At 39.0% G+C, this 22,316-nt stretch overlaps 1 protein-coding gene and 2 long non-coding RNA genes across 4 annotated transcripts in view; 2 read left to right on the top strand and 1 right to left on the bottom strand.

The window, feature by feature from the left end:
* The window catches only part of AKAP11 (A-kinase anchoring protein 11), a 44,902-nt gene extending 36,329 nt beyond the window's left edge, over positions 1–8,573 (top strand). For both annotated transcript variants that reach the window (XM_048295373.1, XM_048295372.1), the window contains one exon: positions 4,199–8,573. In XM_048295373.1, the coding sequence (XP_048151330.1) occupies positions 4,199–4,345 (147 nt within the window). In that variant the 3' untranslated portion in view covers positions 4,346–8,573. The remainder of the gene's footprint in view (positions 1–4,198) is intronic.
* Positions 8,574–12,936: 4,363 nt separating this feature from the next.
* On the bottom strand, positions 12,937–19,822 carry LOC125321932. Its single transcript, XR_007201771.1, has 4 exons — positions 19,810–19,822; positions 19,730–19,736; positions 18,876–18,878; positions 12,937–13,034 (listed from the first exon to the last, which is right to left on the bottom strand). It is a non-coding gene; the product is annotated as an uncharacterized LOC125321932 (long non-coding RNA).
* The window catches only part of LOC125321931, a 41,734-nt gene continuing 32,621 nt past the window's right edge, over positions 13,204–22,316 (top strand). Inside the window, exon 1 of the long non-coding RNA XR_007201769.1 lies at positions 13,204–13,824. This is a non-coding gene — a long non-coding RNA (uncharacterized LOC125321931). The remainder of the gene's footprint in view (positions 13,825–22,316) is intronic.

Below are 22,316 nucleotides of genomic sequence, written 5' to 3'. Positions count from 1 at the left end.
CTTGGTCATGCAATTTTTTTCTAACTTAACATGTTCTGTCTAGGGTTTTTTTTTTTCACATTTTCTTGTTAAAAAGAAGTTTAGTTTATAAGTAAATATTATGTCTTTATTCCATCAGCAAGTGAAACCAAAGCTATTAAAAAGCAGTCTCAATAAGATTGTTTTATTCTTAGGTGCCTTTATTTTGGTTTTATAGATCAAACTTACAAAGCACTGGGCTTTAGCAATTTGTATCTCTTTGGAAAGGCTCAGTATTTTGGTATGCATGCTATCCTGAGTATTTCCATCAGAAACATGTAAGAGAAACTTTTTATTCCTGTAAAATCATAAAAACTATTTCATGGCTGCACACCAAACTACACATGATAATCTGGAACTTCTTACATTAAAGCTGTATTTTTTTAATCAACCAAGAAATTACTTTATCATTACCTGGTTATTGAAAGGCTACCTTAATAGATATATAGGCATTGTGTCTAATGATGAGGCTCATAGGAATGATAATTATCAAATATTTATATTTTGTGACCTGGTAATGTGAAAAAGCATTAATGTGATGCCATTATTATGATTTTAACAATTAAGATCTTGGCAAAAACGACTTAACGTACTTACCAGTATATTTAGGAAGAAAAAGCTTGCTCTCAGTTCTGAAATTTAATATTGACTCTTCAGCTTGGGGCTTTCCAAAGCTTGCATCATAATTTCAGGAGAAAAGGGGAGTTACTGGGAGGTAAAGGTCAGTGTGACAAAACAGACTCCCAGAGTTGGATGGATGTGTGCACCTATGGTGCTTAGTTACTGGAGACTTGTGGTAAGAATCTGAAAGGTACCTGGAGGCCAGTCCAGATTGTACCTGCTGTGCATTTTCTTAAGAGAGGCTCCTCCCTTCCTACCACTCAAAGAGAATGATAACTTTGGGGTGTTTTTCTGCCTCTCTAACTGTGGAATGTGTATTTGATTTCGAGAGTAGGAAGTTTTGCATTCTTATTTGAAAGCTCCCAGAAAGTTTGGAAATGTGTTTTGGGCATATAGAAATATGTGTCCTCTTCTCTTTTTCTGGAGCTTGGTATGTTTGATTTAGAATTATTTCAGGAATATGTTTTGTTGTACATTAGTTCTGACAGAGTGGACTTTGTGCTTTTGTAAGCTGGAAGGCAGTTTGAGAATACTTCTGTGCTATTTGAAATTGTTGGTTTTAATCCTTATATTCGTATGTTTTTTCTTGGTTACAGATTATAAGTGCCTTAACACAAAGAAGAAAATAAATCGCTTTTTCTGTTCTCTCATGCTTGGCTGAGCATTCTCTGAAGGTTTTTTCATGTGAATGAGTTGGGGTTAGGTAATTAGGTAATTCAGTAATTCTGACTTCATGAGGTTTTTTGCTTTCTTTTGAAGATCTGTTCATCTGTTTCGTGCTTACTGCAAATACTCAGGTAGGATAGTGGTAGGACCCACAAGTGTTGATAATAATTTATTTTTTGTGTATGTGAGACAGCGGTATCTTCCATTGCAATATCATATGTAAGAGAAAACAATGGCAGGTGCCTCTTTTTTTAATTTTTGCTTTAGTGTCTCGTTCTTTCAGCCAGCTCTGAGTTAAGAGACTGCAAAGTTGTGGTGCTGAGGTTTGAGCCAATGCTGCAGGACACACAGGAAAGATGTTATTAGCTGGCTGGGTATCTGAGCATGACTCCAGCTACCTTAATAAGAGGACATACCGCAAAGAGCACTCTGGAAAATAGCAGTGTCTGTTATGTGTGCCCTCCTTAAAAATGATAATATTTTTCTACTTGACGCTTCAGTCATAAATTGATAGTGAGTTTACACCTGAAGGTAAGACCTTTAGGCAGGCAGTAGTCAGGCAGTCCTGAAAATGCTACAGTAGTTAATTGATTCACTTAGTTTTATAGATTATTTTTAGTTCTGCAGATGCAGTTATGTTAAAATAAATTGAAATTTTGTTTCCCTCCCCGGAGGCAGAGAATGATTACCTGCTTTTTATTCCGTTGCACTTCCAATTGGAATGATCTCTGACCCAGACCGAATTAAATTGGAACTAGCGGTGCCCGGGTCTGTCTCTTGTAAAGCTGCGCGAGCCCCTCCAGAGGGCGCTGCAGCCCAGCAAGAAACCATCGGCGGTGTCCTGGTCCCTCGGCAGCCGCGGGTTTGGGGCATCTCTTGGGTACCCTCGGGAGTTACCTCGGCTTCCTGGGGAACCGGCCCGGGGTCAGAGCACATCGCAAACAGATGGTTCCTATATGAGCAGGTGGTGAGTTCTGGAAGGGAGGAAAGGCTTGTGTTAGCTGATCGCAGCAGGGTAATGAGCCACCCATGGGATGTGGCTGCATAAAAGGCAAAAGTACTGCTAGCATGTATCAGGGCAGGGTATTTATTACTTGCTGCAGCTGGGTATGAACTCTTACTTAAGGGTACATGTTATCCTCAGCAAGGCAGAAAGAAGTTAAATACCTGTGTTGGAAACAAAATATATTTGTTAGGAGGGATAACAAGAAACCAGTAAATTAGAATGGGTCGTTCTTGACTTCTTTGAGATGCCTGACCATGTGGATATGCAAGTGCCTGGATTAAAAGATCTTATGTATTCGGTTTTTAATCAGACCTTACCTAGCTGTTTTAAGATTCCTATTTTGAATGAACGCTAGTATTTCACTTGTCTGGCAGTAAGAAACGGATTGGTCATCTAAAGAAATAGTGAGATTAAACCTAAAATTAAAATTTAGGTGCCAGCTCTGTAGTTTTACCGTGTTGGAAAACTTCTTTGGACAGTTTTATACTGTATTTGCTGAAGTAGGTATTTGGACATTAGCCACACTTTCCTCTGGCAGAGGAAAGAAAAATGACCATTCTTTTATAAACCAACAAACATCATTTACAAAATTGCATGTTGTAGACTATAAAACTCCTACTTCCTGTGCTCTGCTTTAAAATTCACAGAAATAGCTACAGATTTTGGTCCCCTCTTATATAGAAAAGATGGTTGGTTTTTTTTTCCACTGAGAAAAGTTTCCAGTGTTCAGAATAAATTGTACTCAGGATTAGAGAGGATTTTTTTTGCTTGTTCAAATTAATGGTTTTCTCAAGAAGTTAATTGTTTGATACATGTTTTTATGCCCATGTTCTTTCTGTCAAGTTCTATCACCTGCCGTGCTGCAGTTGGAACATCAGCTAGGTAAAGAAGCAGGGAAAGATTGTCTTCCTTTTTATTTTTTATAAAACTTTGTATTGCAATCTGACAGATCTCATAGTAGAAACGATATGAATTTTTAATTTTGTAGCTGTGAAAAATATTTCCCTGAACACTGTGCATGACTTTTTTAATATATGGAATGTCTTGGTAGGGACTATAAAAGGGAATAAAAATCTACAGCTCCAAAGAATAAGGAGGGTGTCTAAACTGTGTTTACTAAATGCAGCATTGACAGGTGTCCAGAAAACTACAGAGAATAAGGTTTGTTTGTGTGGGTGTTTTAGATACTTATTTATTTATTTATTTATTCAAACTCAAAGTTGTTAGGTTTTTTACTCCTGGGCAAGCTGTCAAATTCATTCTTCCCTTAGGGTAGGCTTTCTTACACATATAGCTGAGCTTGACACATCAGCAGTGGAAGATTTTTTTATTTGGATCCTGGTGGAAAAGAAATGTTTTCAGCTACACTGATCTCTGCTCCTGAGTGGTAGTTTAACTTAATCATCACCTTTTCCTCTTCCCCAAGATGTTATAATTTCCCAACTCTGAAGACACTGTTTTCATTGAGGGTAGTGTCTGTGCCACCCCAACCACACTATATGTTGTGAAAGGAAAATCCACATCCTTTTATTAAGACAGAGTTTTGTCTTTTTATACATGCATTATTGGCATGGGAGGGGTGGCAAATGTCTTAATCTTGTGTTCAGAATTTCCTGTTTTCTGCAATCTTGATGAACCACAGCCCTCATACCTGTGGCACCACATAATTTGAAAATGGTGCTCCCTCCAGAAGAAAGTTTTGTAAAGACTGCCCTAAAGAAAAGTGCTTGATTCTTGAGGAAGTTTTTGTTTTTATAGATGTGGGAATAATGATTAACTCATTACAACTGATCTCTTATGACCTAATGTTTTGAGAATAACTTCTGTACTTAATCAGGATGTCCCAGTCAAAATATTTTGTTTTGTGTTCTCCTGTCTCCCCCTTAGCTTTCCAGAAGACTGAGAGAAAGAGATTGGAAAGTTGGAGATCTCTTGCAAGCAGTGCTGAAATATTGTGAAATGATAGAGAAAGCATCTGATGGAGATCAAGCTCTAAGTAAATCTTTGGTCAATTGGCTTCTGGAAAATGTCTGAAAAATCCAAAGATGCAACACTCTTCACTTCATTCCTCTTCTGAAAGGAGACAGAAAGAACACAGATGTGTAAAGTAAAATTCAACTAGTGAATGTCTAAGTAATAGTCAGCATTAAAAGACTTTGAGGTGAAAGTCAAAATAGCTGTGCTGTGCTTTGTGATACTGTGCACATGGTATGTTTATTCAGTCCATAATCGGTGTTGTCCACCCACGCATAACTTGTATTTACTGCTGTGTTCATACCACTGAGATATTTATGAGCAGCCCTTGTCTATGATAGTAGTCCACAGGAGACAGTCTCAGATATGATATTCAGGATTCCCATTGTGCTAGGATAGCTTTTTCTCCCACTCCTATGTGTGCTACATTCACAGCAGGACTAAGAGCACTGATTTCAGCAAGAATCTGCTCTGGAGTACCTTGCTGCAGATAATGGAAAAAATTATCCATCTTGGCCAGGTATTATGTGCCCAAGAACAGCATTGCCAGGAAGAAAATGGTGACCTACCCACTTAATACAGTCTTCATAGCCACCTTTATCAGTTTTAACTTTATGTGAAGATGGGAGAGTCTGCTCTGAAATTGCTGAGGTGCAAATGCCTGTTCCCCTTTGTTGACTCCTGTAGACCTGGTAACTTCTGGTAGAAGGGTAGAGTGGGAAGTTGAGCATAATTTCGTATGTAATTCTTCAGTAAGGTTTCCCGAAGCTTGCCAATCAAATTTAAATGGCTACATTTTTTACTGAGGCTTTTTGTATGCAGATACTTCTATGACACTAGTTCCATGTCAAAGAATTTGTACATCAGTCTCTCACACAGATGCATTAAAAGTAGAAGAGAGAAGTTTCTGAGGATTTTGGCCATCTTTTTGACTAGTTTTAATTCTTTATTTCAAAGCAGCCACACATGAATTTTCTTTTCAGTAATATAGACAACTTTGTTCCTCATCAAGCATGTGTTTAGCAAAGAAAGCTAATAAAAATGTAAAGGGGAAATTTCTTGCAAATTGATTTTTCATTTTTGTTAACTACCTTCACTGAATTTTTTTAAAGGCACTTTTAATTGAATATTTTTAGCAGTCTTGTCAGGTTTCTCACCAATGCTGCTGATTTACCTTTCTGTCTGAAGGGAAATCTGGACCTTTACTGACCCTGTGGTTTCAAAGTGGTTTTTGGGATTTGTTATTTATATATCCTTTGAGAGAAAAAGGCACGTGCTGGTCATTACCAGGTTGACACCTAAAACTTGGCAAATAGTCATAGAGCATTACTGATTTTGGATGAACAAAAAAATCTTAATAGCTTTTTCAGAGAAAAATATACTGTTGATATGGTGTACAAGTTTGCGATCCCAAACAAGGAGATATATGGTCTCCAGATCTATTCCTGAGTTTTAATGGCATATATACAGTTCTGATTTCCCCTATCCCAGGAATTACTATGAAGTGTCACAGTGGTAAACTCAAGAGCGCTGTTCTTGCAGTGTCTTTGTGTTTCAGGAAAGCATTCCACTGGCCTTTTTGCAGAGACCTGGTTGGTTTTAGTCCTCTTTTGTCATCTGGATTTCTGCCTTGGATCTCACAAAGTTCACCTCTCTCACAGAGCCAAAGATTTTTCATGTTTTTATATGTGCACGTACATGTGTTCACACATGTGAATACACACAGAGATATGTATGTTTATCTGTGTATGAGATCTCACCAATGTGAACTCCTAGTGCAGACTTCCACCACTAAATTAAAATTCTGTTATGCTCTGTTTATTTCCTCACTTCATGTATCATTTCACTGATTGAAAAATCTATGTATGTGACAAAAAGACCAAAAGTCATTTCAAGGTTTTTTGTATCGTTATAGGTAATATAGTCCAGGCATCAGGAATGATTTTTCTCCAGAGCCCAAAGCATGTCAGGGGAAGTTATCTTAATACTTGTATTTGGAAGATGGGCCTAGTAGCAAATATTTTTAAAGAATTGTATTAAAACTGTCTGGATTTTTTTTTCCTCTCCCAATCCCCATATTCCTCCTTTTTCTTTTTTTTTTTTTTTTTTTTTTAAGGTTGATTTTCAACATTGTTTTAGACAAAAATTTGAAACAGTTCTCTGGGTGTAGCACCTTCCCCTTTACACAGCAAAAATATACTTGGACAAATTTACCTATAAAATTGAAATGTCAAAGAAATAAAATGCTAAAAGCGGAGCCTCATGACTAAATTTTGCTTACCAAGAGGAATGTCAGGGCATGAGGATAGAGTATAGTAAAGTGTTTCTGTACATTGAGAAAGATATTGAAGGTATTGTAAATGTACAAAACTGTACATTTAAAAAAACCTACAACATAACTAGCAAAAACCACCGCAGGAACAGCCATTTTTTAACTGATTTATTCAGAATGTTGGATTTTATAAAGTTGGTGAAGTGCTTTTTCTTTTCATTTACTTTTGTGGAGAAAGGCAGAAGATTGCACCATTCACAAAGCTTACAATTATTCAGAAATTTAGGTAAATAAGAGTTGCACTGAAAATTATTTTTATAAACGGAATCTTGTTTTCAGACTGGATCAAATATGTTGTGTCGCTATTGATTGGTGTTATATTAAGGAAGAGATTGTTTTATTAGCCTTTGAGGAAAGTAGCATAGTTTCAAAATTTTTGTGAGAAAAGTGTTATAAAATACTTCATTTTTACTGAAAACAAGCAACAAAATCAAACCAGTTTTCTACACAAATTGTTTTGAATTTGTTCTGAATGACTTGACTTTTCTCTTTCTGTATGGAATTAGGAAAGCATTAAACTAGCCTGGCAAAATTGTTACAATTTAATAGTTGGAATAATCTTTGAAAACCTTACTCTGACTATATCTAACTGGTACTGTCTGCCATATTAGTGAAAAAGCTGTTCTTTGCTAATGCAAGTCTTAAATTACACTTGTACTGAGTTTGTTTAAAACTCCTGACCACAAATACAGAAATGTAAGTGAAAACTGTAAAAACACGAAGGGCCACATTCTGGTCCCTTTAAAGCAGACAACTCTGCTTTATAAACAAACATAATAAGGTGGAGTTTGTTTCACCTTGCATTTTTTCTGGATGGGAAACCCTGAAAAGAATTTAATTTTTATGTTGAGAAAAATATATCCTAGGATGTTATTGTTTCAGAAATCACCCAAACACTTCATAAATACATTTGGTGTTCTAAAAAATTGAAGCGTTGTGATGTTTTGTAAGATTCTGTAGAAAAAGCACTTTTGAGAAATAGACCCTCTATAAAGCAAGAGTTAGAACTGGCCATATTTAAAACTAGTTTAAACATTCAGAACGGGTGCATAAATAATATAAAGTATGCATAAAGCCTTAAAATAAAAACCAAACAAAACTCAAACCCATACTCTAAAATCAAGGAGGATTTTCTGTCTCAAAACAAGGATGTGAAAAGGTGGCTCAGGCGATAGACATGAATGCAATTTCTGCAGTATATTTGTTCTTGAGTTTTCAAAGATTGCATAAGCTTTTTAGAAAAAAGCCAACCAAAACCCCAAAACCCGGCAACCCACATTCCGAGACAAATTAGGTCTCTCGAAAATGGTGTCATATTTTAAATGTTACATTTTCTAATGTAACTTTGTCTGGGACCTTTTCTATGAAGAGCAACATATTGATGGAGATGGGAGCACAGTGAGTAGTAAACACCAGCGCAAACCCCTGTAGTTCTAGACAGTTGATTTGCAAAGAGAAATACAAGATTCAGGAATGATTTTTATTGTAAGAATTCTGGCTTTTCATCAAGAGCCACCACTGTCAAGCGTTTACTGTACTTGAGCTCTGAAGAGGCAGGTACAGAGCCCAGCCACTGTAGTCACTTTATTTTGTACCATCTTTGTACATTCCTGTTGTATAGCTGGTGTTGTAGTTCTAGAGGGCCTTTGTTCTAATGTCTGAATAGTATTTAATACTAAAATTTATTATAATTTGCTGGAACTGCTGCTTATTTGTGCAGTGTTACAGTAATTCACAGCCCAGTTAGTGATGCAATTGTATACCAAAAGCAGTTTGAATAACTAAATGTTTATGTAACTGTACTTAGTGAATATGAAGGTCTTGTACTGTATCATGGTGACAAGTTTTGCCATTTTAGTAATTTAACTATATTCAGTTTTCAGATTACGAACTCCAGGTTGCACTAAATTTGTCCTTGTTTTAGCAGTGGCTTAAAATAAAACACATTTCACTGGCTTCGAGAGTGCTGTTATTTCTTGTAAATTCATGGAATATTATTTTCCTTTTCAGCAAACACAGCTAAGACTGGTTCTTGTCAGCGGCTGTGTGAAGGCACTTGAGGAAGGGTATAGTAAACAGTGCATGAGTAGATGGCATACTTCCTACAGAGTTAAATTGGAGTCCTGCAAGGTGTGAGGATGCTGCTTTACTGTCTTTGGGTTGAAAGGTAAACCTGCAGTTCCACTGACATGCAGTAAAGTTTCACATGGACTCTACTCACAGCACAGGTGGGATGCAAGAACCAGTCAGCTTCATCTTGCCTGGAAGCTGGGTTAGTAATATGCCTTGATATTTCCATGTGGACTGAGGTTGGACTTTGGCACTTTGTCCAGTATTTGGGAAACTAGCTTAGAACTCAGCTTTAGTCTTCTGGACAAATGCAAGAATGCTCATGAAAATGTATGAAACAGGACATTTCACAGGCTTCTTCAAAATCCTCAAGTGTTTTGGTGTCCTGTGAAATTCACCAACCAGCTTATTGTCAAGTACTGCAAAATAGTAATGCTGAGCAGAAACGATGTACCATTTCTAAGATTTAGAGGTACTGCTGTTGCACATAGCTGTCCTAATGTCTTTTGCTGTATAAGCTGTGAATCTACTAATTGCAGCTGGGTTTCATTTCAAGGATTAGGAAATTTTTGCTAAAGTTACTTTAAAACCAGTGAGCATGAGTAACTCTCCTTGATTATTTTTGCAATGGTTGTTTAAAGGAGGTTTCTTTAGTATTTTGAGATTGCTTCCAAAAGGAGCATTCCTTTGTTTCATTACCGTGTCTGTTTCAAAGATTTTTTGTTTGGGTAATGCCTCATGGTCAATTACATGGAAAATATATGTTAACTGAAGCAAGTAAATAACTTACTCTTCAAATATTGTATGTCCAAAAAAAAGACAAGTAGTGAGTTGGAAACAAAGAAAAGGTTTTCATGAAGGGAAAGAAGACATTCATGTGGAAGATAAATCTGAGTTTTTTTGTTCCTGCCTCGGACTTTATTTTTCTTTCATTCAGCAGTCTGGTTCTGGCTGGCTTTATTCAACCACAAAACACTATCCATGCACTTTGTTTAACCTTGGTGTATTAAATTGAGAGTTAAGTCTCCAGCTAGTCCATAGTCTTCGCCCAACATGTGTGCTACTCCATCTCTTGCTGCTGTTGGTCAGACCTTTCTCTCAGTCCCTAACCTGAGCTTCTGGTGTGACTGAATTCCATGCTGGCTATTGCTTCGAGCCTCCAATTGGAAGGTGGCTACGGAAAGTGAGTCATGCCAAGGCTGCAGAAATGTACCCAGATCACTGACCTTACTGGTTATTGAGCACCATATTAATCAAATGCTGTTTCCTTCCACTGCTGTTGAGGCAAACCATGAAGTGTGTGACTGCTTGGGACAAGGGAACCAACAGTGACAAGCATGAGGGCATGTCTGTGGTCAGGGTACTGGCTGTCTAGTCCATGACCACACAACACCTTTCCACAGAAATTACAAAAATTGAAATTAGGACCTTTATGTAGTCAGAACATAGAGTCTGCATTGCCTTTATCCCTCGGAAAATTGCTTCTGCTTGTGGGACTGTGAGGGAGCTTTGCATACATTTACTTGGGGTGGTTTGTGTGTTTTTAATTAAGAAAAGGCAAAAGAGAGCACTTGTGCAACTCATTTGACTTAGTTTTTTGAAATTCCAGTGCTTCAACCAGGAATAAGATGAATATTGAGAAAAGAAAGGGTGTGATAATGTGGTACTCTTCTGCTATTTGCCCTGTAGCCCACTTAATGCCAATCTCTTATTTTGTACAGCCGCCACCTCATTTGACTTCTAAGTTGAATCAGAGGCTCTTCCTACACTTTCCTTGTGGCTGTTGCTGGTTTCTACCTTTTTCCTGTCCTTTGTCAAGCCTTGTAGTGCAGCTGTCATCTTCAGCTTCTCTTTTGACTCTGCTCTGTTGTCCTGATGTGACTTCTGGCTTTCTCATACTTGTCTGGTGGAAGTGGTTAAAAACCAGCAAGGGGAGTCTTAGCTGTGAGGCTGTGGAATAAGGCTTGCCTACCAGAAATCATCAAGCAGTGAAGAAGAGCTAAACTTGCTTTTGGCTGAGTTTTTCACTCCTGTAGGAAAGTAATCTGTGGTTGCTTTGGTTTGGAACCCAATTTACTGCTTGCAAAACCCTTGAATTTTATGCTGATCTAAAAGTAACTTTTAAGCTGATACTGAAGTATAATGTAACTCTGACATACTCCATAATTCATGCTGCTGTATGTGCAGCATGCTGCTGGTTGGCTTCAGACACAGGGAAGAACTCAATCCATTTGAAAGCTGGCAAAACCCCAGTTGTCTCACCCAGTTGCATCAGGTCTCAATTTAGATAGATAGTAACCTTTAACAGCAAATAGTCAAGACCTAGGAAGGTGTGTTTTCGTATTATTGCCCCGTAATATGCTGCTGTGAACAGATGCTGCAACTGGATTGATTAACCACACAAAACCAGACATGATGCTACAAAAATGCTAACAATATGGACAGAAATACAGCAAAGAACCATCTGCTTCTGCTGGAAGTTGTAGTTCAGAGGAGATGCATGATGTTTCTGTAGGAAATAAAAGTATGGCTCAGTGGAAACCAAGTTGTAAAAGCAGAGAAATTATGTTAAGAGAAATGACAATACTGAGGTGTCCTGTTGAACTCTTTACATTATGTTATGCAGAGAGTTAGAGTTCACAGCTAAATCCATTGGAGTTAAAAGGCACTGGGAATAGGAGAGCATCCAAGCTAGCTGCTGCAGGACTGTGAGATGCTTAATATTTCTGTGGCAACAGATCATACACGTTTTTCATTCTTTTAGCTTAGGAGGTTCAGAATTTGACTTGCGTCTTAATTTATTGCTGTAAACCATGATGTGAATATTGTATCTTCAGGGTAATCAGAGTCTTCAAAAGGTTAAGCCTGAAACATCTTGACAAGCCTAGTATATGCTGGCATCTTCAACAAAACCTCTTTTCCTTTGACTGCCTGAGAAAATAAAGAGGTGGGTGTTGGAAATTCCCCAAGGAGTCCTCATCAGTATGATCGAAGTGCTTTTCAAAGGTTCCTAGAGATGGTTTCAGTGAATTTGGTAATTTTTGTTCAAAATTATATTGTGAGATTTTTTTCATCCTCTGCAAGTGTTGCAATGGCATGGCTTATGGAATATGCCCAGCTTGTAGTCTGCGTGTTTAAAATTTGACAGACTTTTTCTCATGTATTATCTTGCCACCACTGTTAAGAAAAAATTTAAGTACACGAAAAAATCATCCTTCCTGCTGCCATCCAAATTACACTGGATGAGTGATTTAGATTAATTAGGGAAATAACCATTAATCTGAATGCATGGCAGCAATGAGAAGGTTAGTTGTTTCCGTTGTTCATTTTCAATTTTCTTTCTTAAAAAGTAAACATTTTTCAGTAATTAGATTGGAAGTGCAGTAAAGCTAAAGCTCATGAAATTGTATCTAATTAAAAAGGAGAAAATGAAAGAGAATGAACTGTGGTCATAACACAGTCTTGACCCTGGAGCTCACTTAATTTGAACTGAAATTAATTTCCTACCGTCTTTTCTTTGCAACTCAAATGTTCAAACACATTTGTGTCCTAAATTCAATATCTGTTTTTAAATGTGGAGTTTCTACAGTCTTGGGATGTTGAGAAGAGCAATGGTTCCAAAGGTTTTCTTTCTTTTTGGTTGTAGTGTCCTTACTGGGTGGGATGTTTCAACTAGTCCACCTTCTCAGTCCAGTAACTTTTAGCAGGGGCTGTGGATTGTATTGACCCCACATAGCATCCTTGGCACGTAGTCCATGGAATTTTGCTTCCCTGACTTGATTTCAATACTACTCTCTGCTCCTAAAAGGTCTACCAACCTCAAGTCCTGTGCTGCAGACATGTCATTGACCCTGAAGAAGGTTTGATACCCTCAAAGAAGGTGAAGTCTGTTCGAAGGAGTCAGTCTGTAAAACAGAACAATGATCCTGGGCTCTTCTGAAGAGTTTTGGACATTAACAATGACTCCTTGTATTTGCCAAATCCCACAGTAGTTACCGTTTTTATTACTCTCCCAAATATGATCAAACAAATATTTTACAATTTCAGATACATTCATGTAATAAAGCTTGAAAACTGTGGGCCTTTTCAGGCAAATCTGGAAATCACGCAGGGACTGTCCCAAACTGGTTGCATGTAGAAAAATCCTCATAATTTGGAAGTTAATCACTTTGTAAGTTCAGCTCTGGGGCCGCCAACATAAGACCATGGACCTGCTGGAGTAGGTGCAGAGGGGGCCACTAACATGATCAGATGGCTGGAGCACCTCTCCTGTGAAGACAGACTGAGAGAGCTGTAGCTGTTCAGCCTGGAGAAGAGGAGGCTCTGGGGAGGCCTTACAGCACCTTCCTAAATAAGAGAGCTGGGAGGGGGGCTTTTTACAAGGACACGTAGTGATAGGAAAAAGGGGAATGGCTTTAAACTGAAAAGAGGAGAGATTGAATCAGATATTCAGAAGAAATTTTTCACTGTGACAGTGGAACAGGTTGTCCAGAGAATTTGTGGATGCCCCATCCCTGGAATTGTTCAAGGCCAAGCTGAGCAACCTGGTCTAGTGGAAGGTGTTTCTACCCACGGCAGAGGGGTTGAAACTGCATGAGTTTTAAGGTCCCTTGAAACCCAAACCATCTTATCATTCTAAGTACCTGACTGTTTTTTTGACCTTTCCATGGGGAGTCAAAAGGATGAAACGTCTCTCCCTGTTCTAGATGATGACTCACCTTCAAGGCAGTAGCAAACCCATGGCTATGTGAAAGTCTAGGAATTCCCAAAGATAACACTAGAAATGCAAGGATCTAATGTTCCACGTGATATTATCCCTCTTTGTTTTGTTTTTCCAAGGGCATGACTTTGTAATAAAAGCCACAACAGCAAAGACTGCATTAAGATGCATGATGTTTGTAACACTGTGATTGCCTGGAATAAGGCAATTCTCTGCTCAACTCGGACATGGGGATTCTGGAGGTTCTTTTGGGTAGGTCTCCTGTCTTACTCTTCTTTGTTTCTCATTTTCTGAAGCTGACTGATGCTTCCTGCCCTTTGCACAGGGAGATGGTGGGAATTGTCTCCCTTTCTCCTCTACATGAACAAGAAGTCTCCTGCCAAGCTGAATTTGATTGATGAGGCTCCAGGGAAAGAGGTCAGTAGCAGAGGATTATGTGTGGCAGATGGATGTTAACAGGCATGTTAGGTGGTCATGTATTAATTTAGGTGCAGAGAGCTAATTCAACAGCTAATTAACTACCCCTTGAGAAGATCTAAAGTCACCATTTCAGAATTGCAGTCTTCTCCCATTGAGAAAGTATTAGTCATGGACTGACATGATTGAAAATTGCAGCTTAAAAGGTAAAAATGTTCTTTGAATTATGTTTGAAAGAAATAAAAAGTACTTTAGAGTTACATAAGTAACTGGGTATTTCCTCTTGGTGTATGGAAGTTCAGACTGAAAATACTCCTTGTTAGCCTTAAAATGTGTTCTGATGCCTGTAGCCCTTCCAGAGAATAGTTCTTCATACATTCTAGTTACAGCTGAGCAGAAGAGAGGTCTCTGGGAGGGTACTGAAGCACATGTAATGGCAACAAGGCAATAAAACCATCCTGGTTGTGCTACTCACCTGACAAACACCGCGTTCTCAAGAGAGCCACAAAAATGTTTTGAAGAAAGCAGCATAACCACTTTCCTGCTGGTGGTTTGGTGAACCTCATGGGTGGCCCGCAGTCAGATGTCAGCCATACCTTCCAAGTGGCAGCAGTGGTTTAACATAAAATGCAGCCAGGCTTGTGCTCTGACTCCAGGTAACGCCACCACAACCTGTTTAGAATGTTTGCTCTGTTTATGGTTAGCAATGGATGTTTTGGCCAGGCTGGACTGTCAGAAGCACCTTCACAATGCACTACTTTACACAAATTGCCCCAGTTGTGGTCTTTCTGGCTGAATCTCATGTAAATGCTAAATACTTGAATTTTCACCCTCACAGAAATACAGGGCTTTGATGCTATGGGCTTGCATGGTAGCAAACCTTGCCGGGTTTCCAGGCAAGGCCAGTATGTTAAATTATAGTAAATGTAGTGCATGCTTCTCTCTGTAGCTTGATAGCTGTAATTTGTTAGCTAGAAATGCACTATTACATACATACTGAGGTTTTGTGGATTTCCTGGCTTCGTTGTTACAATGAGGACAAGGGATTAATCATGTAACATGTCTAGTGATGAGAGAGTGCATCTGGTCCAGTTTTTATTGCTGTTTTATATTACTCCCTTCTTCTGTACCTCTCTAGCTTACACATAGTTTTATACCAGTTCTTCTGCTCAGCTTTAATCTTTGTACTAATCACTGACAGTTTCAACAGCCTTTTAAGGAAAAGAATGACACAATAATAAGACTTTTAAATGCTATAGAAAATTGTCTATACTCAGATCTTGGGGTTTTTTTTTTTTTTGGAGATATATTCTCTTAGTAGGTAAAAAGAAAAAGTTTAAAATGTTCATTCTCTTACATTAAGGATGAGCATACAAGCCCTGGAAGCTTAAGGTACTGTTGTGGGTTTTGGCATCTTATGAAATAAATCTGTCCTATCAGGTCCTTACATGTGAACTGTATCTGTGAGATAGATGCATCTTTATTTTCAGTAGCCTTAAGTGATCTTCCACATCTTCCACCTGCCTCCCACCCTCATTTGACCAAAAACACTGTCAGAGAGACTCAGCATCAGCAATATCCCATAATTAATGTTCTGGGACCATTTAGAGGATGTTGGCCCATTTTTAGTTCTTTACATTTTTCTGCATCTCCTTTTAATAACTTTGCTCTGGAAATTACAGTAAAACCTGGCTCATAAATTTAACTGAATTAACTTTAAAAAATCTTTGCTTTGCTTTAAAACCCTGTCACCTTTCTCCTCACCATAGTAGGAGTGGCAATTCCAGATTATAGGAAATTTGTTACGGTTTTGTGATTTCAGTGCTGGAGTCAAAGAAAATGCAGATTTACCCAGCTGTGAAGATGACAGAGGTGGGTTTCTGCAAAGGGGATTTTCCCATTTGATAAGTGTTGCAAGAGAGTGAGAAGAGCAGTTGGCCAAGAGGTGAATGAGGTTACCCACAGGCACCAGTGGTGCACCCAATATGGCTCAGTTACTGAACTGTGGGTATATGGGTCAGCGAAAAGGCAGAGATTACTGGAAAAACAAAGAGGTGTTGGAGCTGGGGAATTCTAAGTAGCAGCAAAAATAGGCAACATAATGTGTTGGAGTTTTAATGCGAAAAATTAAACCAGACAACTTTGCTCTAAGGTGAGTACTCGATAACAAATCTATGGAGAAAGGCATGGATCTCTTATCTTGTGTATGTGCACCTCCAGCCAGCGTGCAACCAAAGAAGAAAACATCACACTTTGCAGAACTAGAAATAAAAGTCCAGACAGAGGTAAAACTACAGGCTGAGTGAAGTCCAATAGTAGTTACAGATTTTCAAAGATGGGTGTGCTTACTCGTAGTCATCAAATTTGGCATTGTCTACATTATGCCTGTCTGCTTGTTCCTCAAACTGGCTATAAGCAGAGGCTCACATTTAGCTGAACACCTGAACTGCTATGAATGTGGAATACCCAGGTTTAAGCCCAGCTGACGTTGTGTACATGGTATAAACACAGTTCTGCATATCTACCTCTAGGATATGGACTCTGCTGTTGGAAGCTCAGCAGTCCGCAGTTTTTAGCTCTTCACAGAATGTGTGCAGTGTCACCAATCCCAGCTTTTGGCAGGATTTTTTAGATGGAGAGAGAAGGATGATAAACTGTTCTCAAGTTTGCAGTTTCACAAAGCTTTTGAGTTACTTGGAGAGATTCATTTGTGTAGACATCACAGATGGCTGCAGTCTAAGGATTTTAATGCTGAAAATCCTGGTCCTAATTTCCAGTTAGGCAATTATTTAAACTGTAATTCATAGTTATTGGAAAATCTTTTAAGACTGATGGCATTATGTAAATACAGGAAGATTTTTGGAGGTAAAAGAGTCATATGGGAAGATGACACCTTTGCTATTGACTGTTGCTAGAAACATAGAATGAAGCTTGTTATTCCTATGGCTATTCTTACCTTGAGCTTTTAAAAAAGCCAGTGCATCTGACTAATCAAGATGACTTATGGATGGCTGAGATGGAGACATCCGGCATCCTTACTCTTAACAGTGAGGTAATTTTCTTCAGAAACTTCTACATATCCTCCAGGGTCTGGCCTCTATAAAAGGGGTCAGTAAAATGCATTTGTTAAAATGAAAGCCTGTTTGGAAAATTGCCACTTTGATACCCTAATGCCTAAGAATCAAGAGGAGAATAAATAGATAGGACTCCTTACTGGGTTATTGGCTTTTTTGAGGTTTCAGAGTCAGAAATACTGACATTATTATTAATGACACAGTGGTGTCATTAGATTTATTTTATGAGACCGAAAAATTACTATTGGAATTTAAAAGCAGTGTATTTATGTAGACAGAATCTATTTCTTCTGTTAGGGGCTAATTTTACAGCACTTAACATTTACTTCCCAGAAACATGCAGGACAATGTCCTTGGCCTGTGTATAAAAATCAGTATTTGACAATATAGTAGCACGTACTGCTTCGTGCTGAAAATGATCTTATCAGCCCATTAGAGGAATACAGATGTCTCTCAGCCCAAAGCCCACTGCTGACTACCTCTGTTGGTTTGTCTGTCCTCAGGTATGAAGTCAGCTTGACACCATTGATGGACAGGCTGAGGACATACCATGAGTCCTGTTCAGATGTGTGCCCACTGCAAACTTCTGCAGCGAACTTCTGAAGGGCTGAGAGGATGAAATACCTGATCTGCTGCTAGATAGCTTTATTTTCTAATGACATCTCCATTCCTTTTGGCATGGCCGACAGCATAAAGCTCCAGCCAATGAATAGTCAGGCCAAGATTTGTATGCTAAGGAGGACATGGAAAGACATTTTCCAAAGCATTTAAGGCTTAATAGCAGGAATGGGCCTGAGACCCCCTTTTGGCAGCTCTAATACAACTCTTTATGCCTTTTCTCCAAAGCACCTTAAATGAGATGCATAAAATGCGTAAGTAGGCCTAGAAGAGAGGACAAGACATCTCCTGTATTTAGGGAAGAAGCCAATTTATAGCATTACAGTCAGAATGCTCCTCTTATTTCTATTGTTCTCTCTGACATTCACAGGGTATTTTGCAGCAAGGCTTGGTTGGAACTGTAAAGTAAAATTTTGCTGTTGAGTGTAGCAGTGATGAGCAGCTCTTGGACTGCAAGTGCCTTGGTGGTTTAAACCCCCCTCAGAAGAGACAGGCACAGTAGCAGGTGTATCCTTTCTGGGAGCAATGTTCATACCGAGCAAGTATGTGAACAACAAGAGGTGTCTCAGTTGTCTAGAGATTTCCTGTGAGTCCATATCCTTCAGACATTGCTTGAGCAGAATGATACTAGCTCCCTTCCCTCTCCAGTCTGGCATTGCAGCAGAGATTTGGGGTATAGCTGAGACTGCAACCATAAAACCGGCAATGTAATAGAAGACTCCTGCTTCATATCAGAGCTGAAATGTCGTTTATGAGAAATGTATGCACATAAGGTGATTCACCTTGCTGGGGGACTGCACTTACGTGGGAATCAGCTGCTCTGAGTTCCCTGTAGGACTCACAGGAAACAAAACCTCCTTCTGTAGCATGATTTGTCTCATTTCATGTAGACATTTGAAAACAGAGTAAATGTCTCTATTTCTTTTAACAATCACAAAAGCAGAAAATCATAGAATTGTTAAGGTTGAAAAAGACCTCTAAGATCACAGAGTCCAAACATTAACCCACTACTGTCAAGTCCATCACTAAACCATGTCCCTAAGTGCCAGATCCACACATTTTTGAATGCTTCTGGGGATGGAGATTCCTCCACTTCCCTGGGCAATGCTTGACCATCCTTCCAGTGAAGAAACTTATCCTCATATCCTGTCTAAACCTTTCCAGGGACAACTTGGGGCCATTTACTCTTGTCCTGTTGCTTGTTACCTGGGAGAAGAGACTGACTCCCACCTTCATATGGCCTCCTTTCAGGTGGTTGTAGAGAGTGATAAGGTCTCCCTTGAGCCTCCTTTTCTTCAGGCTAAACAGCCCCAACTCCCTCAGTCACTCCTCATAAAACTTGTTTTCTAGTCCTTTCACCAGCTTAAAACCGTAAAGGAATTTGGATTACTAGTTAATGTGTTGATATGTATCAGAATCACAGAATAGTCCAGGTTGAAAGGGAACTTGAAAGATCATCTGGTTCAATATTTTGGGGGAAAGGGAGCCTTAATGAGGTTATCTAGCACTCTGTCCAGTCATAACTGGAAAATCTCCAGTGATGGGAACACCTCCATGCCCCTGTGGAGGTTGTTCCAGTGAGTGACTACACTCACTGTAAAATTTTTCTTTCTTGTATTGGGATGATTTCTTGTATTGGGATGTTTGCTCTTAGTAGAGTTGAGTCCCACTCTGGGCATCTGGCCCTTTGGCTTAACTGCTCAGTCCCATAAGATATTTGTACTAAATTTCTGTCTATATTACCTGCTTGTAGGACTATTTTTTGAGTAGTTCTGAGATTACCATATTCCTGGAAGAAGCTGGGAGGAGGGAATGGACACCAGTTGTAGTCAGTGCTTGAAGTGGACTTGTTTGATCGGGCAGAGATGCTGCCAAGCAGAAAGTGGACTGGAGTATTTTCTTATGGGAACTTCTTCCTACAATGGCTGCCGTAGAAGGACTCTGCATTGCCTTCTCTGGGTCAGGTGGTATTTGTGCACTGCCTGAATCTGCCTGTACGAGGCAATACAGAAAACCAAGTTACTAATCTTGAGACTGTTCTATCAGGAAGACCGTAGAGAATTAAAACACATTAGAAAATGCAATTTACCTGGGCACTTCTGAAGAATATACCTTTGTTTACCAGACAACTCAATACAACTCTAAACTCATCCTGTGTTACTTTTTCCCCAACCCTTATGACTCAGCTAAGTATTTTGATAGAAAAGCCCAACTGCCTGACTTTATTTCCACCAAGAGGATAATTCCAGAAGTCTCTAGCCATAGCAGAGAAAATAATTAAAACAAAACAAACAGCAGGCTGCATGTACTTGTGTTCTTTTCCATCCTGCTCAGTTATCAGTGGTCTTGAAACATTGCAGAAGTTCTGTGGCTAACAAAGTTAATCTTAAAAAAAATAAAAATCATAATGTCTATCAAGGGAAAGACCTATTTGTTTTACAGTTGATGTTTAAAAATATAAAATATTCCGATAATGCGGAAGAATATGTCTTGGACCTGGGAGAGGCTGTCTCACCAAGGAACCCCAGCCCCTAGCATTGGAAGCCTGGCATGAGACAGTAAACCACATGTTCCTTGGGATGAGTGATTATTAGTGACAAACAAAAGCAGTTTTGGCAACCCCAAACTTTCAACACTCATGAGTCAGGACCCTAACCAGTCAAAACTGAGAGATGTACAAAGAATGTGTTTTGTGTTGTTTTTATTTTCTTGCTGGTGGTTGAGCATTCAGGGCTTACATTTTTGTTTTCTTTGTGAGATGTGGGACAGTGAACAAATTCTTGCTGTTGGGTGTTAGGGGTAAAAGGGCTGGTTATCATGATACCTACAATGAAACCACAAAAGGTTGCAGACCCACATTGTTTATTTTGAACCTGAGCTTTCTTTCCATTTGCTAACCAACGATTCCTGATGGCTGTGGATATGTTTTTTAGCCATACTTAAGAGTTGCTTGGAAATTCTATCTTAAAAATGGAAAATGTGGTTCTCATAAAAATCAAAATTTACCACAGGAAGATGGTTTAACTTTTTTTTTCTGACAAGTTTCCATCAACATGTAACATTTGTTGCTTCAAGTTGGGAGGATCCAGGGTGCTTGGTGAGTTGCTTGATAAAATCAAAATGAAAAAAAAAAATGGATTAATTTAGTATTAATATTAACCCATGTCCTCTGAAGTGCTGATGGATTCTTTTTTGGGTTCTAGGGCCTTGTTTTTTTTCAAAGAGTAGAGCTTTCCAGTTGCCATTCCAGGCTTTTGACATACTATTTGTCTTCTGTATGAGATGCATCACAGATATCTGTGGCTGTCATACAGCATGGAGGTATGATCTGACCTGATAGCCTAGATAGTTGCCTGAGCTATAACCTCCCTAAAATACAGAATTCATGTTTCTTCCCATATTAGGAAGTGTGATGAGATTTGGACATACTCAGTTTTCTCATTAGACAGAAATTCCGCTTTTTAATTAGCTATGTTCATAGGTATTATTTAAGTTGTTTGCATAAAAGCATTTCTGCATGTAGATTGTTGAGAAAAGGTTCATTTTGCCTCCTCACAATATAGTTCTGTTATACAAAATGCTGCTTCTTTTTTTTTTTTTTTTTTCTGATTACAAACAGATAATAATTAAAGCAAATAATGTATTTCTGGATGAAATTTCAGATAAGCTAATGTGTTCCAAAGTGCTTGAAATGTACTTGACTTTTTAACATCTTCATAAACATGTGATGGCTTTTTGTTAAGGAAACTTCCCACTGAGCATCTGGAAGGCACTGGCAGTCACATTCCAAGACAAGAGGCTGCCACTGCTGGGACCAAAGCCCCTTCACAGTGGGTGGCTCCAGTGACTGATATGACCCCCTTGGCTCCCCATACACCCCACTCACACAGTCAGACCAGGTTTCCTCAACAGTTCTAACCCATATTTCCCACAGCAGAGTCTCAAGCCTCTGGTTCTTTTTAGAAATTTTATCATGGTGCAGCAACAACTCAAGCAGATGCCTTTGAGGAGGGACCTTGAACAAAGGAAACCCTGTGTTTTTATACACATAGTGTCGATGTGCCCAAAATTCTGGGTTCTTCCAGCTGAGTCCTTGGCTCCTGCCACGTGTCTGAGTGATTGGTCACCTGACTGGTGCCACAGGTCCCTGTGTCCTTTGTTATGCAAGGGATCAGCAGTCCATGGCCTCTTGCCCCAGCTCCTACCACCCAGAGCTCAACCTGCAGCTCCCACTGGATCTTCACACAGCTACCTGGATTGAATGTATTCCTCAATAATCTTCAAATATTTTAGAAAAAAAAAAATCCCACAAGAATCTCAGTTTGTTTATCTCTTTTGTAAATGGCTAGATTTACAAGAAGATTTAGTCACCAAATTGCCTTGGCTCTCACTATACCCAACGGAGGGATAGAGGCATATCCAAAAGAAGATAAGGCAGCTCTCCCAAGTTTGAATTGGCTTCTGTATGTACTTGTCCAGTTGCAGAGACAGTGGAAGGATTCTAAGGGTATGTCTACATTGCCAAATAAAAAAGAGTTGGGAAGTGAGCCCCAGTTATCCACAGTGCTGAAGAGCTGGCTTGCTCTCTCATGGTTTCAGACATCCCTCAGAGGTTGTCTCCGGGGCAAACCTGCTATAAAGAGGGGGTTAGATTTGTGCGGTGAGGACAAAGACCCATCTGGACCTCAGATCCCAGTTCAGGCATTTGCCTTCCTTCATTTATCTCTTAAGACACCAAATTGTACAGAAGATATAGAAATCTAACACTGAAATGTTGCAAAAATCAATGCTCTTTGAAAA

This window comes from Corvus hawaiiensis, chromosome 2, assembly GCF_020740725.1.
Source record: "Corvus hawaiiensis isolate bCorHaw1 chromosome 2, bCorHaw1.pri.cur, whole genome shotgun sequence".
NCBI lineage: Eukaryota > Metazoa > Chordata > Aves > Passeriformes > Corvidae > Corvus > Corvus hawaiiensis.
Note: the sequence above shows the minus strand (reverse complement) of the source record. Positions and strands in the feature narration are given on the sequence as shown.